General features: G+C 47.1%; 1 protein-coding gene across 1 annotated transcript in view; it reads left to right on the top strand.

Annotated features, from left to right (window-relative positions):
• The window catches only part of OSBP2 (oxysterol binding protein 2), a 299,159-nt gene that overhangs the window by 241,149 nt on the left and 33,964 nt on the right, over positions 1-24,046 (top strand). The window contains exon 5 of the mRNA XM_036761740.1: positions 16,605-16,791. Coding sequence (XP_036617635.1) covers positions 16,605-16,791 — 187 coding nt within the window. The remainder of the gene's footprint in view (positions 1-16,604; positions 16,792-24,046) is intronic.

Here is a 24,046-nt window from a genome sequence, read left to right as displayed (position 1 = left end):
TGCATGCCCGCAGCTTTAACAGAGAGCTTCCCTTCCTCTACCAACATCCATTCCACCTTGTGCTGGCAGCGGAAGGATAATGAAGACCTTTGCCTTTAAGGGGTTGGCATCTGTCCTGGAGGGATTCCCCACATTGAAATCACAAGTCCTGTGAGTTCTAAAAGCATTCGGCTCACCTGCTTTTAAAATTGAGCTAGGAGCAAATGCTTAATACATACGAAACACTGACATGTTTAAAAAGGAAAAGAAGAAAGAAAGCGGAGTTTCTGCAGGACTGTATCTGCTTTCCTTCTACTCACCAAGGACAAGCAAGTGGACATCAGCCGTTGGAGGGAGTAAAGCAAGGATTTGCCCAAGAGACAGGAGACCTCTGTGGGCAAACCCCTGCCCTTTTCTGAGCCTCCACTTCCCTTTCCCTTCCACCTCTGGCATTTTCAGGTTCGAGGGTTCATTTGCTCATTGCTTCTGTGCCATGTATAAAGAAGATGCAGTGGACAGTGTGCTGGGCGCGGAGTCAGGAAGACCTGAGTTTAACCGGGCTTCAGACTCTCACTAGCTGTGGGACCTGGACAAGTCACTTACCTTCTGCCTGTCTCAGTTTCATCATCTGTAAAATGCATATCATTGGGGTGGGGGAAGGGAGTAAGCGTTGATGTGCTCCCTCCTGGGTGCTACATGTACTTTATATTTGCAAACCCTAAATATAAAATGAGAGTGTTGAATTAGAGGATGTCTAATGACCTTCCATACCTAGCATCGTGTCCTAGAAGGTGCCGTACGGGTAACTAGGAATGCCCTGCAGCTCTGTGTGTGCCCTTGTTGTGATGAGGAGGAAGAACCTGCATGCTTCTGTGCTGAGGTCACGTGTCTGTGCTCAGGCCAACCAAGGAGGTGTCGGCTGGGGCTGCAGGGCACAGTTCAAGTGCAGTTTCACCTCCCCCTTCCCCTCAATAACCAGGCAGAGAGAGGTGGAGATGAGGGAGAGGAAGGCAGGAGTCTCTGAGCTCAGGCTGCCATTGCCCTTAGCCTGATCACAGCCTGCTCCTGTTGGCTCAAGTGGAGAAAGCTGTCCTTGCCACCCAGCTAGTGAGGCATGGCTGAGCCCGGATTCACTTGTGGGGCTTCTTCCTCCCACTTCCCGCCTTCCTCCCTTTGATCTTCTGCCATGGAGGCCCACAATGGCCCCTGTCTTTGGTGATCTTCCCTTTAGCCCTAGCTTCCCCAGACCTCCCTTGCCCAGCCTCCCATCCCTTCTTGCCTCCATTTTGGCAGTGGCTTCCTAGCTGGTCCTCCTGCCTCCAGGCCAGCTCACAGGTACAGCCAGATTCATCTCCCTCAAGCATGTCTCTGAATGTGCACCTCTCCTGCTCAGGCACCTTGGGTGGGTCCCAGCTGCCTGAGACCTCCACAGTTGGACTCTAGCCTCTCCTCATTATGCCCAACATGCAGCCCCTGCTTTGCTGCCTGCACACTCTTTCCTCTTCTCCCTTGTCCTCCTTTATCCCTAGTTTCCACACCTCCACTGGTTGAAATCCTTCCAGACTCCTCTCAGGTAATACCTGTTCCCTGAACTCTGTGCCTCTGACCTCCTTCCCTTTGCCATGAGGGATCTCTCCTCACTGCCGGGGTGCACCTTCCTAGCATGCTGCTCATCTGGTGACCTGGTCCAATCACAGAGCAAAGGATCAACATGCCAAAGGCCATGCTACTGACTTAGTGCAGATATTGGGCCCTTTGCTCTTTATCTTGTGAACCTTTGTTTCAAATGTGACCTTGGGAAGGAGCCAAATTCAGAAGAAGAGCATGTGGTTCCCATTCCGTTCCTGCTGCTGATGGCCTGTGTGATGGGGCAGGTTATTCTGCTGTCTAGGTCTCAGTTTCCTCTCCTGGGATTGCTAAGGTCTCTCTTGGCTGGAACGATATGCCTTTGCTAGACTGTTAACCCTTGGAAGGGTTATTCTGTCTTATTCTTTGTGTGTAGTTGTATACCCGCTGCACCCCTCCTCAGTGTTCTGTGCACATAGGGGGCCTAAGAAGTTTCTGACTGTATTCTCAGTCCTGTTACAGAGGCCGTGGGATTTATTTGTGTCTTTTTAACAACTTGATAATTTTGATGACTGATAAGAGGGTTAAAAATTATCACTGAAAAAGTCTCAAATTCTATGAGCCAACTGGGACCCAGATGGTCCCAGATTCCTGCTCATGAGGGAGAAAGGGTTTTGAATATGAAAGGGGCTATTTTAAACATTTTTAATTACAGTGACAAATATTCAGCATTGAAGTAGAATGAACCAGGCAGGTGTCGCTCAACGTAGGAGAAATTCTGAATGTAATTCCCCGCTCCCTCCCTTCCTGTAGGAACTGCTGGGCTTCTGACAGCCTGCTAAGGCCTAGATTCAGCCTCTGCACAGTTGGCCCTCTCCCCCATCCCCAAATTGTGGTCACTCCAGTGGGAGGCAGGCCAGGATGGAGGATGATTGGCAGCCAAGTCAGTGGTAGGAGTGGGCTGCCCAGTGACGTTCCTCTTCAGGGATGAAGGAGGACAGGAAGAGGTCTCTGGGAACAGGGACAAGAGTGACTGGAATGACTCACATCACTGTTGGGCTTTGGAGTTAATAAAATGCTGTCCTGACAAGAACCTTGTGAGGTAGAGAGTCTGGCTATTATCATAACCATTTTCAGAGGAGATGAAAGAGAGCCAGAGAAGCTGGATGACTTAGCTGTCATCCCCCTGCTGGGAGATTAAGTAGAGTCAGGACAGAAGCCCAAGTCCATCGTGCTTCCTAGTACTTCAGTCCCACTCTGAATGGGCTCCCAGGAGCGAGAGGGGGAACTTGTCCTGTAGTCGTGTTGTGTTCGCTGAGTGAGTGTGTGTGTGTGTGTGTGTGTGTGTGTGTGTGTGTGTGGTGTATACGTGTGTGTGCATGTATGTATAAGAAAATAGGTGTGGGTGTGAGTGTGGGTGGCATGTATATATGAGTGTGTGATGCATCTTTGTAGTCCTGTGATTTCTGAAACCATTCGGCTCACCTGCTTTTAAAATTGAGCTGGGAGCAAATGCTTAATACGTACAAAACACTGACATGTTTGAAAAGGAGTGCCTGCCACATTATCTCTGTGGGGCAGTGGGATTAGGGCCAGGCAGATGAGGCAAGGGGTAATAGGACTTTTTAGCCCCTGCAGAGTCCATGGTGGGGGGGGGGGTGGACACTGAGTGCCCTGGGCAGAGTGGCACCCACCTTCTCATGTACCTGTGTACTCTGTTTGGGCTTGGGGGTATCCCCTGCTCTACCATCTCTTGAACATAAAAGGATTCTGGGAAATTTGAGATTTCTTTGCTCTGAGCCCAGAGTTTCCCTCTTTTCCCTTTCTCTGTCCTTTCTCCTGCCTCCCTCCTGAATCCTGTTTCCAGGTAAGTGGCTCAATCTGAGCCTGGCTTTGAATAAGCCTCTTAACACTGAGGGAGCAGAGCCGGCAGCATCTAGAGGTCAGCGACCTCACTTACCTGGCTTCTATAACTCATACCTTTTATGTGTTCCATTAAGCTCAGGTGCAGCTGAGACGCATATTCACAGCCACTCAACTCTCCGGCATTTGGTGCTGGACCTTTTTGTTATCAAGTAAGGGCAGTGTGACCTGTCACTTACCTGGAGTCCAGCCGAGTTCCAGGAAGGAAGCAAAGATGCTTCTTCTGAGCACTCCAGTGAGGAATCTGTCACAAAGTTCATCCACCCCAGCTCGTGTGCTTTCCTCCTTGGAGAATCCATTAGGCCCTCACTTTTTTTACACGCTTTTAGAGTGGGCTCAGATACCTGTTTTTCAAGACCACAGTAGAGCAGAAAAGGCTGGAAGGCTGTTGGTCGCTGGCAGAGGACAGGCCTCCAGGAAGAAAGAACAAAGAAAAATTGTCAGGGGTCTCTGAATGTGGGGTCATGAGCTCTAGCAGCGGAGCAGGTCCTGGAGGCATCGCTGGGTTATCCGGGTGACAGTCACAGAATCTCCAGGGTGGAAGGGCCTTGCAGGAGCATAGTTGTTGTTTGTCAGGTGACTGACAGGACCATAGTCATTATCCGCACAGAAGAAAAACAAGTTGCCTGCAGTCAGATGGCAGATTGGTGGCAGAGCCCCAACTGGGGTTGTCTCTTGCTGCTGCAGGTGAGAAGCTCTCACTCATCTAGCCCATGGCCAGGGCCCTTGGCATGGCTTGGCTCCCTGGGCCTTCTCCCGGGCAGCCGCATCTCCAGGAATTCTTTGTACCCAAAGAGAGAACGATGGAAAGGTGGTGTTCTCACGCACACGTATACACACACACACACACACACACACACACACACACACACACACACAGACCCAGAAATATCATGACATTGTACATATTTGTTCTCTCTCCCCAGTCTGTGAGGCCAGAGCCGAACTTGAAGGCTGCTCGTTCCACTCTGTCTGTGGATGACGGGCTCCTTGCCCTTCCTGGAACTGTGGGGGTCATGCAGTCATCCAGCTTCCATGTTCTAACTTCTTCTCACCCAGTCTGGAGACAGTGCTCCCTGGCCCACTGCTTCTTGGTTCTGAAATGGATTTGTCACTGAACATCTCCTCAAGGCTATCCCAAGCCCAGGAAGTGTTGAGTTGGCTGCAGCTCCAGCCTTGGGTCTCTTCTAAGCCTCCTCTTGGTGCTCTGATGCTGCCCCCTCCCACCTGACCCCCACCGCAAGCCTCCAGGTGGCTCTTGGATCCTGGCTGAGCCAGGGAAAGGGGATTCTCACAGGGTAATTCCCTGATTCTTTGGTTCCCCAGGCAGCTGCTCTCGCTGATGGAGAAACCGAGGGCTCCTTGCTAGGCTTGGCTTGTTGGAGATGCAATCCCAGGCCCAGAAATGGCAGGAGTCACATGAAATACCAGACTGTCTCTACAGAAAATGTTCTGTTTTCTTTAATATTGATCATGTTTGGAAAAGGCTTGTTGAAAGTTTGTAATGTCAGTTTGGTTTGATGGTCACCTTCAGATATCTTTCAGTGGACCTAGGGTCTCCTGCTCCAGTCCTGGCTCTGGCTGTACTTTGGTGGGGTTTTTTTTTGGGGGGGCATCCTTCTCCTCTCCACAGGGGCCTTGGTTTCCCCACTTGCCTCTCAGGCATGTTCCCTGGTCTGTGGGGCTGACCTGGAGGAGGAGTGGTATAGAGAACCAGCATCTCTGCTGCCTCCTCATCCAAGCTTGTCTGTCGTGATCCCAGAAGCCGGTCCTGGCCAAAAGTACTCAGAGAAGCTTCTTGTGGAGTTGCCCCCCCCAACCCCTCCCTTACAAAGCACACAGTTCATGCCACACCTTGATGGTGAAGGAGCCCCACTGAGAGACAGGGCTAGCCATCGATCATTGTGCAAAGCAGTTACCTCAGGCAGGAACCATATTAAGAGTCTTACTTGCCCTCGCAAGTCCCCTTATTCTCTTCTTCTTCTTACAGAAACATTCGTGGCAGAAGGATTCTGAGCCCAGAATCTCTCTGTCCTCTGTCAGTAAAATGTTACTTAGCACAGGGGGTGACAATGTTCAAGTTAGCAGGCCTAGGCTCTGACTCATGCTGGGAGAGCTAGAGCAGACAAATGCCCCCTTCTGATGCTGCATCGGGGAGCTGGACTGAACGATTGCTGAGGCCACCTGTCATTCCCTGTCCTAAGAGGAAGACCTAGAAGGGCCCTGGGTTATGTACACAGGTTCCCCTCTAGCTCCAGCCTACAGTTCTGTGATGTGCATAGGACACTCCTGTGTTTGGGTCTCCTCTCTTTCTCCCTCCATTTTGCTGCCTGCAAAATGATAGCTTTCAGTGTGAGATACGCTGGTGGTTGGAGGGCAGAGGCCCTGTCAAACCTAGAGATTCCTGAGCTGTTTGCACAAAGGACTTTGAGTCCCTGCTTTAGCCCAGCTCCCCCTTTGCCTGACCCTGGGCCAGAGTCATAATCCAGGGCTTATTCTGCCGGGGTAGAAGCGGTCACAGAAACCCAGAGTCAGCATTACAAGCAACAGGGTCAGAAAGGAGAGGGCGAGGGAGTGCTGACCCTCCAGCCTGGCTGCCAGGAACCCTTCTGTTTGGCCAGAATGTAACAAGCAGAGTGATGGGAGGGAGGAAGTAACCGAGGGGACCTGTTTGGATCGAAGGTAAGCCCTTAGCAAGAGCGGCCTGGCCCAGCGGGCTAAGCACACAGGGCTCATGGAGTCCATTTCTTCCCTCGTTCCGGGATCCAGGCAAAGCTGCCTCTTCCATGGAGCTTTCCTGGATCATGCTCGGTTTTTCTCATAGCACTTTATAGCTCCTCTCAAGCACTTATTATGCTCTAATTAATAGTATGTTTATCTGTAGACTTCTGTCTCCTTTACTAGATGGTGAGCTCTTAATCATCTTATGTCCCTTAGCATTGCACATTGTAGGCACTTAATGAATACTTGTTGAATAAATATATAAACATGGCAACTTATTACAACCCCAAGTCTGTGGCTCTCATCCCTACCATGAATTCAGTTCAGAACCGTTGATTACCTGTCTCTTTGCAACCTGTGCTGGTTGTTGGGCATTCAGAGGTAACAAATGGTGCAGCTTCTGTCCATTCAGACAGTTACCCAGATAAAGAGGATACCGGGTAGGCTATGGAGAGGCAAAGAAGAGATCCAGGCCAAGGTGTCCCCCAGGTCAGCCCTCAAGAAAAGAATGACCTCAGCCTATACAAGTGAGGCTGGGCTGCCATCCAAGTGGGATGCCTGCTCTAATGAGGTCAGGTTGGGGGAAGAGGCTGGAGAAGCTAGGTGTGCAGTTTGGCCGGGTTGGGGTAGGGATGGCCATAATGCCGGGCTGAGAATCATTCATTGTCTGTGAAAAGACAGTCCAGGACTTGCTCCATCTGGGACTCACCTCCAGTGCTTTCCCATGCCAACCATAGAGAGAGAAAGATGCCCAGCAAACCAGGAACCCTTCAGGCTGGCAGAGAAGGTCAGAGCAACAAGAACATGTGGGCGATTGTCATCTGACTCATTTGAAATAAATCATTTCTTTCTCCCTTTCCTAGCCCAAGACAGTCTGGCTGGTTCCACACCCTTACCTCAGTGATAGAAAAAACCAAGGCAGTTGGGATGAATTTGGACAGAAATGCAGATTCCAACTGGCTTTGAGTTTGTATTATAGGAAATGAATTTTTCAAAAATTAGATTATTTACCAGTTTGTAAATCCTCCCCCACCCTCACCCCCCACTAGATTAGGTCAAATCCATGAAAAGTATTAACTATCAGAGCTGGGAGGGGCCATAGAACCCAGACTATCAGAAGTAGGAAGGGTCCTTAGAACCAAGAATCAGTCAATCACTGAGCAAGTAGTCATTAGGTATTTACTGTGTGCCAGGCACTGCACAATTGTGAGAAAAAAAAAGAAAAAGTAAAACCAGCCCCAGCCCTCACAGAGCTTACTGGGGGGACAGCACAGAAACTAGCAAGAGGAGGAGAAGGTCATGGATCTGAGTCTTAAAGGCAGTCAGGGACTCTAAGCATCGGCCATTGAGTGGGAGAGCATTTCAGGCCCAGGGAGTGTCAGAGAAAGTCTGAGCTGGGAGGAGCCACCCTACATTGGCCAATCTAGTGCCCTCACTTTGCAGAGAACCAAGCTGAGCCTGAGGGAAGGGGATGGCTTTGCCCACAATTAACCAATGGGCCTGAGACCCAAGGTGCTTTGCTGCCTGGCCAGGATACCTTGGTCTGGCCCAGTCTATATGCCTTGATTTGTTGTTCTTTTCTTTTTAAAAGTTCTGTGAATTTTATTTACAAACTTTCCCATTCCCCAGCCCCAGCTCTAATTCAGCAGACTCTGATTCTGAGTGTCCCCCTCCCCCACCAGCACTGGCTGTTTATTTTGTATAAATCTTGTGTTTGCCTGTCTGTAAATCTGTTATATCCTCCTACGGAAGTAGCTGATGCTGAGGCAGTTTTTTTTTGGGGGGGGGGGGTGGTAATTCTCTCAGCTAGGAGGGCTTGGGGATCCTCTGGGGTTTCTGCCTCTCTTTGCTTAATCCTGTAGGTTACCCCAAAACCCCACATTTAGTTGGAGGTTTAATGTCCCTCAGAGTCAGGAGGCCAGGTTTCTGGTCTTATTCCTCCCGCTTCTTCACTGTGAAACTCCAGGTTCATCCCTTTAATCATCTGAGCTTTATCCCTAAAATAGGTAAAATGACCATTGCACTACCTTCCCTTACAGTGATCTTGTGAGGATAATCTTCATAAACTGCCCATAAAAGAATATAACTATTATACGTTAACCACAATGAAGCTGGTAACAGTAGTGTTCTGCTGACACTGCCATATGGGGCAGAATCTGGGAAGTGCCCGTGCAAAGCTGATCTTCGAAGGAAACAAGGTATTTTGTCAAGGCCGAGAGAAACAGAGCTTTCCAGTGATGAAGTGTTGTGTGTGAGAAATAGGCAGCAGGCCAATTTAGCTGGACCTGAGAGACTGCCCCAGGTGACGGAGAACAGTGGTGTCCTGGACGTTCAGGAGAGCTCATTGGTTCAATAGGCCACTGGTAACTTTGGGAACAGAGGCCAGATTTCAAGGGGTTGAGAATTGAATGGGAGGTAAGAAAATGGAGGCAGTGACTCGGCACAGACCACTTTGTTCAGGAGTGGGAATGTGAAAGGGAAGAGGGTTATCAGAGGATAACGTGGGGAGGCTGAGAATAGCAGGAGAGTCACAGTAAGGTTTGTTAAGACTGAAGGAGATCTAGGCATGACGTAGGCATCAGGGAAGAAGGCAGTGGATGAATAAGGAAAGGCTAAAAACTAGGAAGAGAGAGGGTGCAGTGAAGGAGATTTCAAGGGCTGCCTCTTCCTCTTAAGACTGGAGTAAACAGGCAGTGGTGCTGAGGTGCTTTGTAGTGTGACGCTGGAGCAGAGAGAGGGCTCATGATCTGTCTGGTGAGTATCAGGCCACTTTCTCCCCCTAGAGTGAAGGCGCTTTGAGGGCAGAAAACAGGAGGGTTAGAACAGTTGTCCTGCAATAGAACCCATCAGGAAAGAGTAAAATTGTCGATCAGAAGCATTCAACAGTGTGTATAGATTCTTGAAGAGAATCCAGGAGCTCGTAGTCACTGAAGCATTAAATGTCAAGCCACCTCAGCGGGTAAAGAGGATTTGAGAGGGAGCCCAACAAAAATGCTGGTCACAACTAACTCCTCTTCATTTCCTCGATTTATAGAGCCCTTCCCAACCGGGCTCCTTGCTGCCTTTCCATTTTTCTGGCACTTGACTCTCCCGCTCATGTGCTCTGGGATCCAGTGTCGCTGGGTACTCAAACAGGGTGCTCCACCCACACCCACCCCAGACTCTGAGCATTTTCTCTGGCCTAGAATGTTCTCCTACTCACATCTACCGCCTGGCTTCCCTGGCTTCAAGTCCCAACTAAAATCCCTTCCCCCTTCTTCAAGAAGCCTTTCCTGGTCCCCCTCAATGCCAGTGCCTTCCCTCCTGATTATTTCTAATACATCTTGTGTGTCCACAGTCACTTATGTGTTGTCTCGTCTATTAGACTGTGTGCTTCTTGAGCCAGGCACTGTTCCCAGAGCTTAGCACAGGCTGGCAAATACATGGTTGTTGACTTAATTTAACAATTTAACACCATTAGTAATTCACAAATTGAGTGGTACACCACGGTGTAAGAGACTGAAAGCTTTAAAAACTGGTCAAAAGCCTTATAGCATGTGAATTCCTGAGGGGGGATTTAAAGCTCTGAGTTCTTTGTCTCTACTAAGCCTTAAAGCCCCTTGAGCAAAGAAGCACTGACCAGACCAAGTTCTGTAAGAGGTCAGTGACTGTCCTCTGAGTAGGTCAGACCACCTATCTGGGGTGGTGTGTTCAGGAAGGACTTTGACAAGGCAGAGCATGTTCAAAGGAGGATGCCCTGGATAGAAAGGGAGCTTTGAACCTGGTCTCAGGAGAAGAGGTTGAGGAGCCTGGGAGGTGTTTATCTTGAAAAAGAAAAAATCACAAGGGAAAGGGATCATGGCCTTCCAGCCTTCTTGGCCGGTGATGGGGGAAAGGGCAAAGAGGCTGCTTTGGGGTCAGTATAAGAAAGAATTTTTTAACAGTGGGAGTTGCCTAAGAATAGACTAGACTTCCCAGAGAGATAATAAGCTCACTGTCTCTATTAGTAGAGATGCTGTAGAAGGCATTTATCCATCCGGGTTGGGCTAAGATGACCTTTGAGGGTTGGACTAAGATGACCTATGAGGTCCTTTCCAGTTGCAGTGTTCTGTGATTGTGAATTCTGTTGTTAAAGAGATGATTTCTGCTCAGAGAGGGAGAAGGCCTTTCATGAAGGGCTCTGTTTTGAGTCTCCATAGCCCCCTTGGTGCTTATTGTGGTTCCTGGAACATGCTGGTAGTTTCTAACTGCTCGCTAGCTGGTTGACTCTCAGGAGAGAGTCATTGTCCTGAGAATAAAAGCAGATTCCTGATTGTGCTTTTGCACCAAGCCCAGTCAGGGCTGGTAAAGCCAGAATGAGGGCAGGATTCCATTTGCGGGGCCAGTGTCACAGTCTCAACTTGCAGACCCCACCCCCTACACACACACACACACACACACACACACACGCATGCACACACACGCATGCACACAGGCGCACACACAGCCTTGTGCTTCATAGACAGTGACAGGGGCTACTGAGTTGATGAGGCAGCTTGGATAGCTTCATGCAGACCTCAGCTGAAGCTCAGCTGAGCCTTGAGGCAGGACTATCTTCCTTTTTGCTTGTTCTAATATCCCCAACCTTTAGCATAATATCTATCACATGGTGAGTACTCAATAAATGAAAGCTAAGTGGTGCCATAGTACACAGAGCACCAGACCTGGAGTCAGCAAGACTTAGAGTTCGAATCTAGCCTCAGACATTTACTAGGCAAGTCACTTTACCTCTTCCAGCCTTAGTTCGTTCATCTGTTAAAAAAAAAAATGGGGATAATAACATGACGTACCTCCCAGAGTTGTTGTAAAGAAAATGAGAGGACATTCATAAAGCCCTTTGCAAACTACAAAGGTCTGTATACGTGGTAGCCATTATTATTAAATGTTTGTTGCCTGCCTGCTGACTACTATGTAATTATGAATACTAACTGATAAATAGAATGCCTGAACTATTGCCGTAGACTCCGCGGCTGGGTCTCCCTGCCTCCCTCTACACAACTATCAAAGTGATCTTTCTAAAGCGTGGGTCCAACTGTAATCATCAAAACAATTTGGCACTGGGTAAGAAGTAGAAAGGTTGTTCAGTGCAGCAGATTAGGTACACAATATACACAATCAAATGCGTACAATAAACTAGTATTTGATAAATACAAGGATCCCAACTATTGGGGCAAGAATTCACTATTTGACAAAAACTTTTGGGAAAACTGGAAAGTAATCTGGCAGAAATTAGGCATAGACAAACATCTCAAACCATATACAGTCAATCCTGAACTTTTGTGGGGGAAACATTCTTAGAAAATGGTACCAAAGTAAAAAATGCAAATGTCGACACATTGAACCTATGAGAAATAGGGGGTTAGATTCCTGAGACTTAAAAATTGGAAACTTGCTAGAGACTGCTGAAAATACACTTTTTAGCATACGATTCTTTATAACACAGGATTATTTCTGATAATATCTAGCCTAGCACAGTTACCATGAAGTAAAAACCCATATAATGCAGTACACAAAATTGGTAATATGCATTTTTCTCCCTACTAATTTCCTAAAATTCTGTTGACCTTTCGTGCTAATATCTCAAAGAAAAAAATCATTTCGGACGATGTTAAACCTCTCTGCCTTAGCCACCCTCTGAAAACCAAGGGATTCATTGCTGGAACTTTTAGCTGCTGCTGTCAGAGAACACTGAGACTGAGGGGCCTCACTATCACCCCCGATGCTCCAAATGCACAGGGGAGCTCTTGTGTTTTGTCCTTCATTGTCGAAGAGGACCATGACATGAGGGAAATGATGACACGACTTGCAGTTGACTTTCTTTTGAGTGAAGGAGGGCTGTGCAAGGTCACCAGCCTCACTTTCTCCTCCACAGTCCAATGGGTCCAGTGGCCTGATATTCATCACGATGATTGGAGATGGCCCAGGATACAATGGGAGACGTTGGCCCTTTTAGGCTAAGGTCTTTTCAGGTTCTTTCTTTGAGTGAGGTAAGGCCCATACAGTGAATAGGCCTCTCTAAGAAGTTAATCAGAACTCAAAAAAAAAAAATCAAACTGGGAGGGGAAGAGTCTCAGGGTTCCTGCCCGAAAGAGAAACAGATACTGTTTACATTCACTCTGTGCTAGGAGGGCAGGAACCTATTGTCCAATCTGTGAGCTCCAGAGTGAATTGGGTTGAGCAAGGTCAATGAAACGTCTAGTAAGATAACAACTGCTTCACAACCTTGCATGTATCATGCCTCTCATTTTTTTATCTACTGCACATAGCCGCCAATGCACACCTTTGCCGATGTGAAAATGAAAATAAAGTTACTAATAAAGACATGAAAATGCTTGAAGTCACCAAAATTAGACATACTAATGTTGAGAATTGACTGTGTCAAGATAAGCTCAGAAGGGTGAGACAGAAAGGGTGATATCATAAGCAAATTAGCAGGGCAGAGAAGAAATTACCTATCAGATATATGGGTATGGGAAGGGTTCATGACCAAACAACATAGGAGGGTTCACAGGAGGTAAGGTAAAATGGACAATTTTGATTACAGAGAATTTTTTAAAGTTTGTGCACGAACAAAACCAATGCGGTTAAAATTAGAAGAAAAATAGGAAATGGGAAGGGGGAGGGGAACTTTGCAACAAATTTCTCTGATGAAACTCATTTCTAAAATATACAGGGAACTAACTCAAATTTACAGGAATAAGAGCCATTCCCCAACTGATAAGTGGTCAAAGATAAAAATAGCAGTTTTCAGAGGAAGAAATCAGAGCCATCACTGGCTGATGAAAAACTGCTCCAAGTCACTAATAATCAGATAAATGCAAATTAAAACAACTCTGAGGCACCATCTCAGCCTATCAGATTGACTGAGGTGACCAGAAAGGAGAATGATGAATGCTAGAAGGGATGTAGGTAAACAAGAAAACAGGAGCTGAGAATAGCTCCAGCCACTCTAGAAAGCCATTCGAACCATGCCTAAAAACTGTGAAGCTATGCATACCCTTTGACTCAGCAATGCTGCTGCTCCATTTGTACAGAAATATGTATAGCAGTTCATTTTGTGGTGGCAAAGAATTGTAAACGGAGGGGATGCCCATCAGTTGGAGAATGGCTGAACAAGATGTGGTATATGATGTGTTAGAATAATGCTGTGCTATAAGAATGATGAAAGAAAACCTGGGAAGATTTATATGAACTGATGCAGAGAAAAGTGAACAGAAGTGAAGAACAGTTTTTATAATAACAACAATATTATAAAAACAAACAACCATAAAAGACTTAGCAACTCTGATCAACACAATGACTAGCCACAGTTCCAAAGTGCTCATGATGAAACATGCTTCCCATTTCCCCAGACAGAAAGCTGATGGACTCACAGTACAAATTGAACCATATTTTTCTCTATTTCTTTCTTTTTTGAATATGGCTTAATGCAGACATTTGTTTTTCATGCCTATATATATATTTGTAGTGAATTTTGTCTGTCTTGCCTTCTCAATGGGGTGGTGGAAGGTACAGGGAGATGGAGAGAATTTGGAACTAAAAAAAAAAAGATAAGAAAAAAAAATCTCTGTGCTTAAAAAAAAAGGCCCAACTCAAATGCTGCTCTGTTGATGAACCCTTTCCCAGACATACTTCATTTGAAACTTGTCTTGCCTTGACCTTCTCTGGCACACTCCCTTTATTCCCTCTCTCCCTACTCTTCCATTCTAACTCTCCAGGTACTAACTCTTCCTCCAGTTTTAGTCATTTTTGCACAGCTCATCTGCCCTATGGAGAGGTTAGAGATTCCCTAAGGGCAAGGTCTGTATCTTTTTCCACTCTGTATCTTCCAAAGCCCCCAACCTCCTTGTAAGTGCCAAGTGAGTGTTTCTGAAGTAGTGAATGAATAAATGAATGAGGGGGAATCTAGAGATTTTTGAGTTTCTGATCTTGCTCTTTACAAAAATAATTTCTGACATTTGTATGACACATAATGTTTTTCAAACTAGTTTTGTGTGCATTTAATACTTGCAGAGTCCATGATTCCAACAGGGTAGAGTCCTCTCTGCTCCTGTACACCCCAGCCATTCAGTACTTTGGTTAATGGCCTTCAGAAGCTGCTCTGGCCAACTTTGTGGTCATGAGCCCATCTAAATTTAACTAGAATTAGTGTTGAGACAACAGCATCATAGCCCTTCCTCAGGCCCGTGCTGGAGGCCTTTCCAGCTCTGTAGGCCTACCAGGACTTGAGGGGAAACTCAGTGAAGGGTCACTGTGCGCAATATCCAAGTTCAGATGTTTTACACACAGAAGGGTCATAATAACATAGAATTCCTACACCCCAGCCCCCGTGCAGAAAACTATCATTTCCTTAAGGTTGGCTTACAGCTGTGAGGGATAGAGGCAGGCAAGGGGCCCATAGTCATAGGGATTGTCCAGAGATGACTCTGGGACATGTGGCCTATAGCTCCCAGGCAACCTCTCAGATGACCAGAATGCTTCTGGAGGCAGTGTACTCAGTAGCCGCTGATCTCCAACTACATCAATAATCATGTATACTTTTGAGAAACTGGTTTCAGTGAAAAATAATCCATATGCCCTGCCTCAAGGTCCCACAGAAATCACCAGGAAAACAAAGGCCAAGACGACAAGACCCAGGGCTCCTTAGGGAAGACCAGGCTGGAACGGCCATTCAATTGGTTGTCATGTTCAGGGGTCCTGGTGGAGGCTCGATCCCTAGCTCGAGTCTTAATTTTGCTGTAACACTATAATAATCTTTGTGAAAAGTTTGAATTTTTTGTCCTTGCCTCATAGCAAGTAAAACATGTTTTTGAAAGGAAAGGAAGGGAATGCTGTTGGGCCCTAGTGAGATGCATGACTGTTTCAGTGGCCTTAAATAAGTGATTTCATCCCCCTGAGTCTCCTTCCTGTAAAATGAGAGCTTTCCGGTCCTCTCCCAGTTCCAGATCTAAGAATGTATAAACAACTTTTGGCTTGAGTGGACTGAGAGAAGATAGGTAAGTGTATCCCAGGCAACAAGTTCTAGGATGTGGAAGAGTTCCCTAGATACCGTGCGGTGCCAGGTGTCACTGTGGAGGCAAGAGCATCCTAGAAGAAGTGAATGAGCCTGCAAGAGAGAGACTAGATCCTCATTCCCTACAGGAGGTAGCATGCCAACCTGCCTTGGCACTGAGGAGGAGAAGAGAGGAAGCTCCCTATCAAGTTCATAGTGTCCACTTCTGCAAGCATCAATTTAGCAGCTGCTTTGTGCAGAGCCTTGTGCCTGGTGCTGGGAAAACAGAGGTGGGTCCTGCCCTCAGAGCCTTATTTCCTGTCTACATTTGAACAAACATTTCTCAAGTGCCTACTGCGTGGAGACAAGGCACTGCGATATGGATGTACGTGGCAGATCCTTGACACGGACTTAGAATCAGCCCAGACAAATATGCGGGCAAATGACTGTGATGTAGATAAGAATGAGACAAGTTTGAGGAGGGAGAACAGACATGGAAGGGACAGTCCATGGGCCTTGAAGAGAGGGAGAAGCTTCCAAAGCCCCAGAGGTAGCTTTTCAAGCCCTCCCGAAGCTGGCCCCAGCTGGTCTTCCCTGCCTCCCTGGAGAGGACTTCCCTTCCTCCACTCTGCCCCTCCCCCACATCACGGTCCATCTCCAGACTCCCTCCCTGGCCACTGGCTATCCCCTGGAAGGCCTTCCTCTCTAGGTGTAAGATACAGATCAAGTATCATCTCCCTGAAGCCTTTTCCAATTCCCCCAACTCTAGGCCCTCCCTCCCATACTGCCTTGTGTTGATGCACTTTCTGTTTATGCCAGCCATACATTTGCATGTGCCTGCTTACCTCCTGGAGCAGAACATAAGCTCATTGCAAGGGGCATCGTGCCTGGCACCCAGCAGGCAGTTAATCCATACTTGCTGAGCGACCGATCAGTGACAATGGGGGAGGGATGCTAGTCTGGTGTGGCTGGGACAGAGCGCCCTGTCCGTGTGAATACAGTGGTGTGAGTGGCAGAGGGCTTCTGTGGCAGGGTTGCGGCGGCATTGCGGATCTCAACTTTATGCAAAAGGCTGGAGGATTGTACAAGTTTCTTCTAAGGAGGGTGACGTAATCACAGCATTGCCTTAGGAAAAGTACTGAGCCCTGAAAGATAGGTGCCGATAGTACATTGTTTGATAGATGGGAAAACTGGGCAAAAAGTTGGTCTTCTAAGATTTAGAGCTAGAAAGCGCCTGAGGGTCATCTAATCCAACTCTCTTGTTTTTACACCTAAGGAAACTGAAGATGGTAAGCAGTGAGCTGACAGCCAGCCTCATCCCTGTCCATGCTGCCTGTGCCCTGGGGGCTAGAGGGCAGGCACAGAGCGAGGAGGCCTGGCTAAAACTGGGGCGATCTTTTCTTAGGCTTGTCGGGACTTCTTGGAACTAGCAGAAACACATAGTCGGAAATGGCAAAGAGCCCTGCAGTATGAACAGGAGCAAAGGATCCGCCTGGAAGAGACCATCGAGCAGTTAGCCAAACAGCACAACAGCCTGGAACGAGCCTGCCGAGGGGCCCCGGCCAACCCCCAGTCTGACATCCTCCCCCAGGGTGAGTGGGCCCCCTGCCGGGTCTGGAGGCAGGGGAGGGCTCCTGGGGAGGACGCTCTGCTCCCTGCCCTTTCAAGGGCTTCCTTCTTCCCACGCTGGTGTCACCTGCTCACCTAGGGCCAGGCCGGCCCAAGACTTTGGAGGAACATCGCTATTGCTATCCTCATTAAAGTGTCACTTACGAAAGACTTGTGTGGGGATGGGGACAAAAAGCACAGGGTAGTGGGAAATCAGGTGGGTTCATGGCCTGATTCTGGTCCTCCTGCAGGGCTTTAAGAAGGTCCAAGTGTCTTCTCTGGTCAGCTGACAGGGTTGAGCTAGCTAACCTCTGACCTCTTGGGAGCTTTGATCTTAGTAGAGAAGCCTTAGGAGGAAACAAGATGCTGAAGAAGAATTAGCCTCGCAGGGCTCATGTAGTTCAGCAAACATTTATTAGGCACTGTTTTAGACACAGAAGGTACAGAGACAAAGTCAGAAGACTCCCCGCCCACAACAAGCTTCCACTCAGCTTGGAGCATGCAGCAGAATAATTTGAAGGAGAGGGCTAACAAGTGTTAGTTAGGAGTGGTTCCTGAGTGATGGAGGTGAGGGAGAGGGGAAGCGCTGCTCGTACAAAAAGAATCACTTTTTGACATTGAACTGTCTGTCCCCAAAATGGGCTGCCTCGGAAGACAATGAGATTCCTCATGTCCCAGTGCTCAGGTGGAGCTTGGACGATGACTTATTGGGGATATTGTAGGTGACAGGCAGACCTTCCACCCCCCAAAATCCCTTTTCAAAATTCTGTGGTTCTCACTCTAATGCTGCTGCCTTCAGTTTACGGAAGGCTGCCCCTGAAGAACTCAGACCCTGGCTGCAGCATCACAGGGAAACTGACCACAGCTGTGAGGGTGTCCAGTGCCTGTCTGTAGCACTAAGGACATTTTTGTCTTCAAGTGTATCTTAACTTTTGGTTTGCTGTGCCTCCTAATGTCAGAATCTGCTCTTACTAGGGAAATATTGACTGGAAAACGTTTGTCATTTAATTTCCTCTAGAACCTTTGACAAGCCCATACCATAGTATCTCATTTCTATCCATATTTATAACTAACTTCGAAATATAAAAATAATACACTGAAACTCAAGACACTTAGAGTGATAAATTTATAGGATCACCTCCACCATATTGGTCAAAATCACGTCCAGAAATATCATTTTCCCCGACTGCTCCTTCTACTTTTTAAAGGATGAAATCTCTAGAAATGTATCAGCTGCTCTTCTTTGGGCAAAATATGCTTCAGTCTTCCCTCTGAGACCCTCGCTTCTCTGAGGGTGGGCAGCGTGTTTCATCATGAGTCCTTTGCAATTGTGGTTGGTCATTGTGTTGATCAGAGTTGCTAAGTCTTTCAGTTGTTTGCCTTTACCATATTACTATCATTGTATACATTATTCTTCTGGTTCTGTTCATGTCCCTCTGTATCAGTTCAAACAGATCTTCCCAGATTTTTCTGAAACCATCCCCTTAATAATTTCTTATAGCACAATAGTATTCCATCATATTTATATACCATAATTTGTTTAGCCATTCCTCAATTGATGGACATCAGCAATTCTTTGATGCCACAAAACAGAGTGACTATAAATATTTTTGTACATATGGGTCCTTTTCTTCCTACTTTGATCCCTTTTTAGGATAGACCTAGTAGTGGTATCTGTGAATCAAAGGGTATGCACAGTGGCTTTTTGAGCATAGTTCCACATTGCTTTCCAGAATGGCTGGGCTTATTCACAGCTCCATCAGTAGTGCATTAATGTACCTGTTTTCTCACAGTCCCTCCCCTCCAGCATTTGTCATTTTCTTTTTTTTTTCTTTGTCAACTCCATTGATCTTGTGCTTGTAAAGCGGTATCTCAATGGTTTTTTTTTAATTTGTGTTTTTTATAATTATTAATTAGAGCATATTTTCATATGACTATTGATCCTTTGGATATCTTTCCTCTGAAAACTGCCTATTCATATCCTTTGACCATTTAGCAGTTGAGAAATGGCTCTTATAAATTTGAATCAACTCCCTCTATATTTTTAAATGAGAACTTTGTCAGAGAAACATGCTGCAAAGATTTTTTTTCCTATAATTTCTCACTCTGGTGTGTTCATTTTAGCTGCATTGGTTTTGTTTTTTCCCCAAAACAGTTCTAATTTTTATAATATCAAAATTGTCCATTTTACTTCCTGTGAATCTCTCTTTCTTTTGTTTGGTCATGAACTCTACCCTTATCCATAGATCTAACAGATTTCTACCCTTATCCATAGATGTAACAGATAATGTTTTCCATGTTCTTCTAATTTGTTTATGATGTCTCCCTTTATGTCTAAATCATCTACCTATTTGGAGCTTATCTTAGTGTATAGTGTGAGATGTTGAGCTATGCCTAGTTTTTGCCAGATTACTTTCCACTTTTCCCAACGATTTTTGTTGAATCAAGTAAGTTCTTGCCCTAGTACCTGGGATCGTTGGATCCCAGGCTACTGGGCTAGGCTACTGTCCTCATTTGTTTCTGTATGTTGTGTACCTGATCTGTTCTACTAATTAAATTTTCTTTGTCTTGCCCAGTACCAGATTGTTTTGACAGTTATGACTTTGTAGTATAGTTTGAGATCTGGTGCTACTAGTTCCCACTTTTTTCCATTAATTTCCATAATATTCTTGACCTTTTGTTTCTCCAAATGAATCTTGTTATTTTTTTCTAGCTGGTTTGATTGATGGGACACTAAATAAGTAAACTAATGTAGGTAGTATTATCATTTTTATTATATTGGCTCAACCAATCCATGAGCAATTAGTATTTCTCCTTTGTGCCTTTTTCCTAAAAAGTATTTCTTTCCCTCATTCTCTTTATTACTTATGTTCTCTTTCTGTCTATTCTAGACTTTAATTCTTTGACTCACGGCCCTTATACTCATGTAACCCATCTTTATTCTCTGCATTTCTCATAGAATAAAAGCTTTTATATCTATTTTGGGTTCCTTCTTCTAAACAGTTTCCATGTTATTGCTTTATAAATCTTACCCTCTGGCCCCCTTTTTCCTGTTGAGCATGACTCTTAGTTTGACATACCAATTGTAAGTGTTAGAAAGGTTATTGCCCCAAGACTGGAATTTTCCTTTTTCCCTGATTGTGCAGTTCATTATTGCCTTCACCAGGGCCCTTTTCCTTCCATATGTCTTGAAATCTCTGCCCTGGGTCTATGCTCTCCCACTCTCCTGGGTGTCACTTGCCCCTGGGAGCCCTGATTCCCCTTTTCCTGAGACAGATTCTGAGTTCTACCCATTGTAGGATTCTGATGACCTTTTATAGTATCTCTCTCTTCTTCCATGGGAGCATTCATCAATGGTACCTCCTCCCACTATTGAAACAAGATTTCCTCATTTCTTTCCTCCTTTCTCAATCCCTTTCTGACTCTTCGCCTCTCTTATTATAGGTTCTCTTCTTTCTGAGGCCCCACAGCAGTTACTTTCCCTTCTCATTGGTCACCTGGCCCAGAAGATCTTGATTTTAGAGAACTTTTCACTAGCTCCCCCAAGTGATTGTGAGTCCCAGCATTAGCAATATTCCAACAGAGACCAAATGAGGCTGGCCAGAGAGATTCAGGCTCCTGCTTCTCAGGGCCTCTTCTCAGGTCTTTGTCCTGGACACACCAGCCTCCTTGCTGTGTCCTCCACACAATCCTCTACCTCCCAACTGTGCTGGAACGTTCTCCCTCCTTGTGTCGGCCTCTTGGCCTTCCACAAGAAGCCTTTCCCAGTCTTTCTCAATGCTAGGAACTTCCCTCCACTTTCCCCCTGTTGTACTGTATAGATCCTCTTTGGACATTGCTCCTTTCCTTCAAGGCAGAGACTATTTTTAGTCTTCCTTAGGATCTCCAGTTCTTAGTACAGTGCCTGGCACACAGTAAACACTTAATAAATGCCTGTTGACTAGAGAGACAGTAACCTTCCTCAGAAGCCCGACCCAGTCAGTCAGTCAGTAAGCATTTATGAAGTGCCCACATGTGCCAGGTGCCACAGCCAAGCAGGCGTTCACAGGACCACGGCCATGTTAGATGTGGAGGGGACCAGGAAAGCCCTCTCGCAGAAGGTGGGATTTGAGTTTCGTCATCCTGAAGGAAGTGAAAGAAGCCAGGAGGGGTGGAGACAACCAGAGGAAATGGCCCGAGTCTAGAGGTGGGTGGCAAGAAGGCCAGCGTCCGAGGGCATGGCCGAAGGGGCCACGTAACAAGAGGCCTGGAGAAGCAGGAGAGGGCTTTGGCAGCCAGTCAGAGCGCTTTGTGTGCAATTCCGGAGGCAAGGGGCAGTTTGCTGGGAGGGGGGGCCGACTGGCACCGAGGAAGGGCACGACAGTCACGAGGGCTCTGCCCACGTCCATCCCGGGCCACTGTGAAGGTGCTGCTCTCGTGGAGACGCTCTGAGGCACCGTCAGCAACACGAGGATCGTGACAGCTAACAGTGATACACTGACACTCATGTGCCAGGCGCGGCGCCAAGCGCTGGGTGACGATCGTCCTTTCTGACCTTCACAACCACCCTGGGAGGGGGCTATTATTACTGCCCTCATTTTACAGATGAGGAAACTGAGGCAAACAGGTTAAATGAATTGTAGGTCACAGAGCTAGGCCGTGTCTGACAGCAGATTGGAACTCAGGTCTTCCTGACTCTGTGGCCAGCACTTTCTCCACTGTACCCCCCAGCTGCCTAAACATTCATGAAGCGCCTCCTCTGTGCCTGACACTGATACAAAAAATGAAACAACTCTGTTCTTAAGGAGCTCACGTCCTAGCCAGGAAGACAATACGTAGAACAGTACTCACAAGATAACCCAAAGAGCACGGGCAAATCAATGCCAAGCAATTACACACAAGATAGGCAGGGGAGGGGCGCACCAGCATTTAGCGGGGGTCACAAAGAGCTTTATAGAGAAGGTCATCCTTTAATTTTGTCTTGAAGGGAGAGGAATTCTGTTAGATGGAGGTGAGGAGTGAGGTGAGTGTGTTCCCAGCAGAGGGGACAGCCAGGACCGGTGCAGAGGCAAGAAGGGCGAGGAACAGAGAGCCAGTTTGCCCAAACTGCAGGGCATAAAAGGGGAAATATTTTAAAAATGAGGCTGGAAAGATCTTTTAGGGTCTGGTAACAAGGCCTTTAAAGCCCTCCATGGCCTAGTAAGTTGGGGAATGGCAGGCTGGCTTCTGTGGGGAGATACTTGGCTGAACAAGACCAATCAGGAGATCCTTGAACTCGGCTAGGTGAGAAGTGGCAAGGGCCTGAAAAAAGGAGAGGGGGGGCTCAGATCAAGGGAGATCAAGGGAGGCTGTGGAGTTTGAAACAATAAGATTTGGGGCAAGGAGGGTGTCAGGGAGAGTGAGCAGTCGAAGATAATGCTGAGCTTACACACCTGGGAGAGTGGAAGAATAGTGATATTTTTGACAAAAATAGGGAAATTTGAAAGAGATCTGTGAATCACCTGCATAACAATGACAGTGGGAACTGATGAAGGCACAGAGAGAAGAGGGTCCAGAAGAGAGCCTTGGGGAGCCATCACACAGCTAGGGGAGCCCGCCAAGGTACCGTCAGACACGTAAGAGAGACCCAGGAGAGACCAGGGCACTGAAAAGCCCAGGAGGGATGAGTCAACAGGACGAAGGGGATGAGGACTAAGAAAAGACCATCCAACTTGGCCAGAGGCCACTGGTCACTTTGAAGGAGGCAGTGTCAGAGGAGTTTGGAAGCCAAGCCATAGAGGGTTAAGAAGAAAACGGGAAGAAAGGAAGTGGGGAAGTGAGTATTAACAGCTCTTTCTAGGAGTTTAGAAGGAGAGAAAGGGGAGAGAGAGACAGAGAGAGAGACAGAGAAAGACCGAGAGAGATGGTGGGGGAGAGAGAGAGACAGAGAGAGAGAAGACAGCATGAAGTGATGATATGGTCTAGGGAGGGGTTTTAAGGATAATAAAACTTGGATATGTTTGAAGACAGTAAGGATGGAGCCAATAGGTGAGGAGGGGTTAAAGATTCAGGAGAGGGGGTGGTGGAAGATGCATTCTGCTGGAGAAGACAGTATGGCATGAGATCCAGGACACACGTAGAGGCCATAGGCCGCCTCATTAGCAGAATCTGTGGAAGAGGAGGAGAGAGGGAGGGATCATGGTCAAGGGGTTTTGCTATAAAGAGGAGTGGAGAAGAGCGAGGTCATAGGGAGGTCCTCACCTGAGAGAGAGGGAGGAGGGGAGGTGTGTAAAACCTGAGGAGTCAAATCCTCAAGCATTTAATTAGAACCTGCTATGGAGCTCACAATCTAATTAAGAAGAAAACATGCAGACAGCTATGTACAAAGGGCATCTAGGGGTGCTATACTGGATAGAGGGCTGGCCTGGGTGTTAGGAAGACTTGTGTTCATGCAGTCAAATCTGGCCTCAGATACTTAATAGTTGCGTGACCCTTAGCAAGTCATTTCACCCTGTTTACCTCAGTTTCCCTAGCTGCAAAATAACCTAGAAAAGGAAATGGCAAGCTACTCTAGCATCTTTGCCAAGAAAACCCCAAGTGTGGTCACAAAGAGTCGGACACAACTGAAAACGACTGACCAGCCACAACAATGTACAGATTCGGTATAGAGATGTAGCTAGATAGACAAACAGACCAGATAAATTAGAGATAATCTCAGAGAGAAGGCATCAGGAGAACAGTCAGTCCACAGACATTTAGCACGTGCTTAACTAGGTGACAGGTACTAGGGAGACCAAGAAAGGCAAAACCACATCCCTGTCCTCATGGAGTTCGCAGGCCAATGGGGGAGGAGACAACATGCAAACAACAAGTACACACAGGAGACAGAACAGATGGAAAGGCCTCCCCCAGGCAGGCAGATTGGAGGTGTCTTCAAGGAAGCCAGGGAAACTGAGAGGAAGAAGGGAAATCCTGTGTGAAGGCAGAGACATGAGCCGGAGCCGTGCTTGAGGAACAGCCAGGAGGCCTCTGCGTGTGGGGAAGGGAGCAAAGGGTAAGAACACAGGAGGGGTTGGGAGGGCTTTAAAAATGCTGCCAGGCTTTGTGTTTGATCCTGTCAGTCACTGGGAGCCAGTAAGACTTTGCCAGAGGCACTGAGGACAGGTCCACTTTAAAATCACTTTGGCAGCTGAGGGGAGGGTTATTGAAGCGCAGAGGTTGTTGTGATAGTCTGGGGAAGAGGCGATGAAGGCCTGGATTAGGAAAGTGTCCGGGAGTGTT

Source organism: Trichosurus vulpecula, chromosome 1, assembly GCF_011100635.1.
Source record: "Trichosurus vulpecula isolate mTriVul1 chromosome 1, mTriVul1.pri, whole genome shotgun sequence".
Lineage (NCBI taxonomy): Eukaryota > Metazoa > Chordata > Mammalia > Diprotodontia > Phalangeridae > Trichosurus > Trichosurus vulpecula.
The sequence above is the reverse complement of the archived record's forward strand: the minus strand, read 5'-3'. Positions and strand labels throughout refer to the sequence as shown.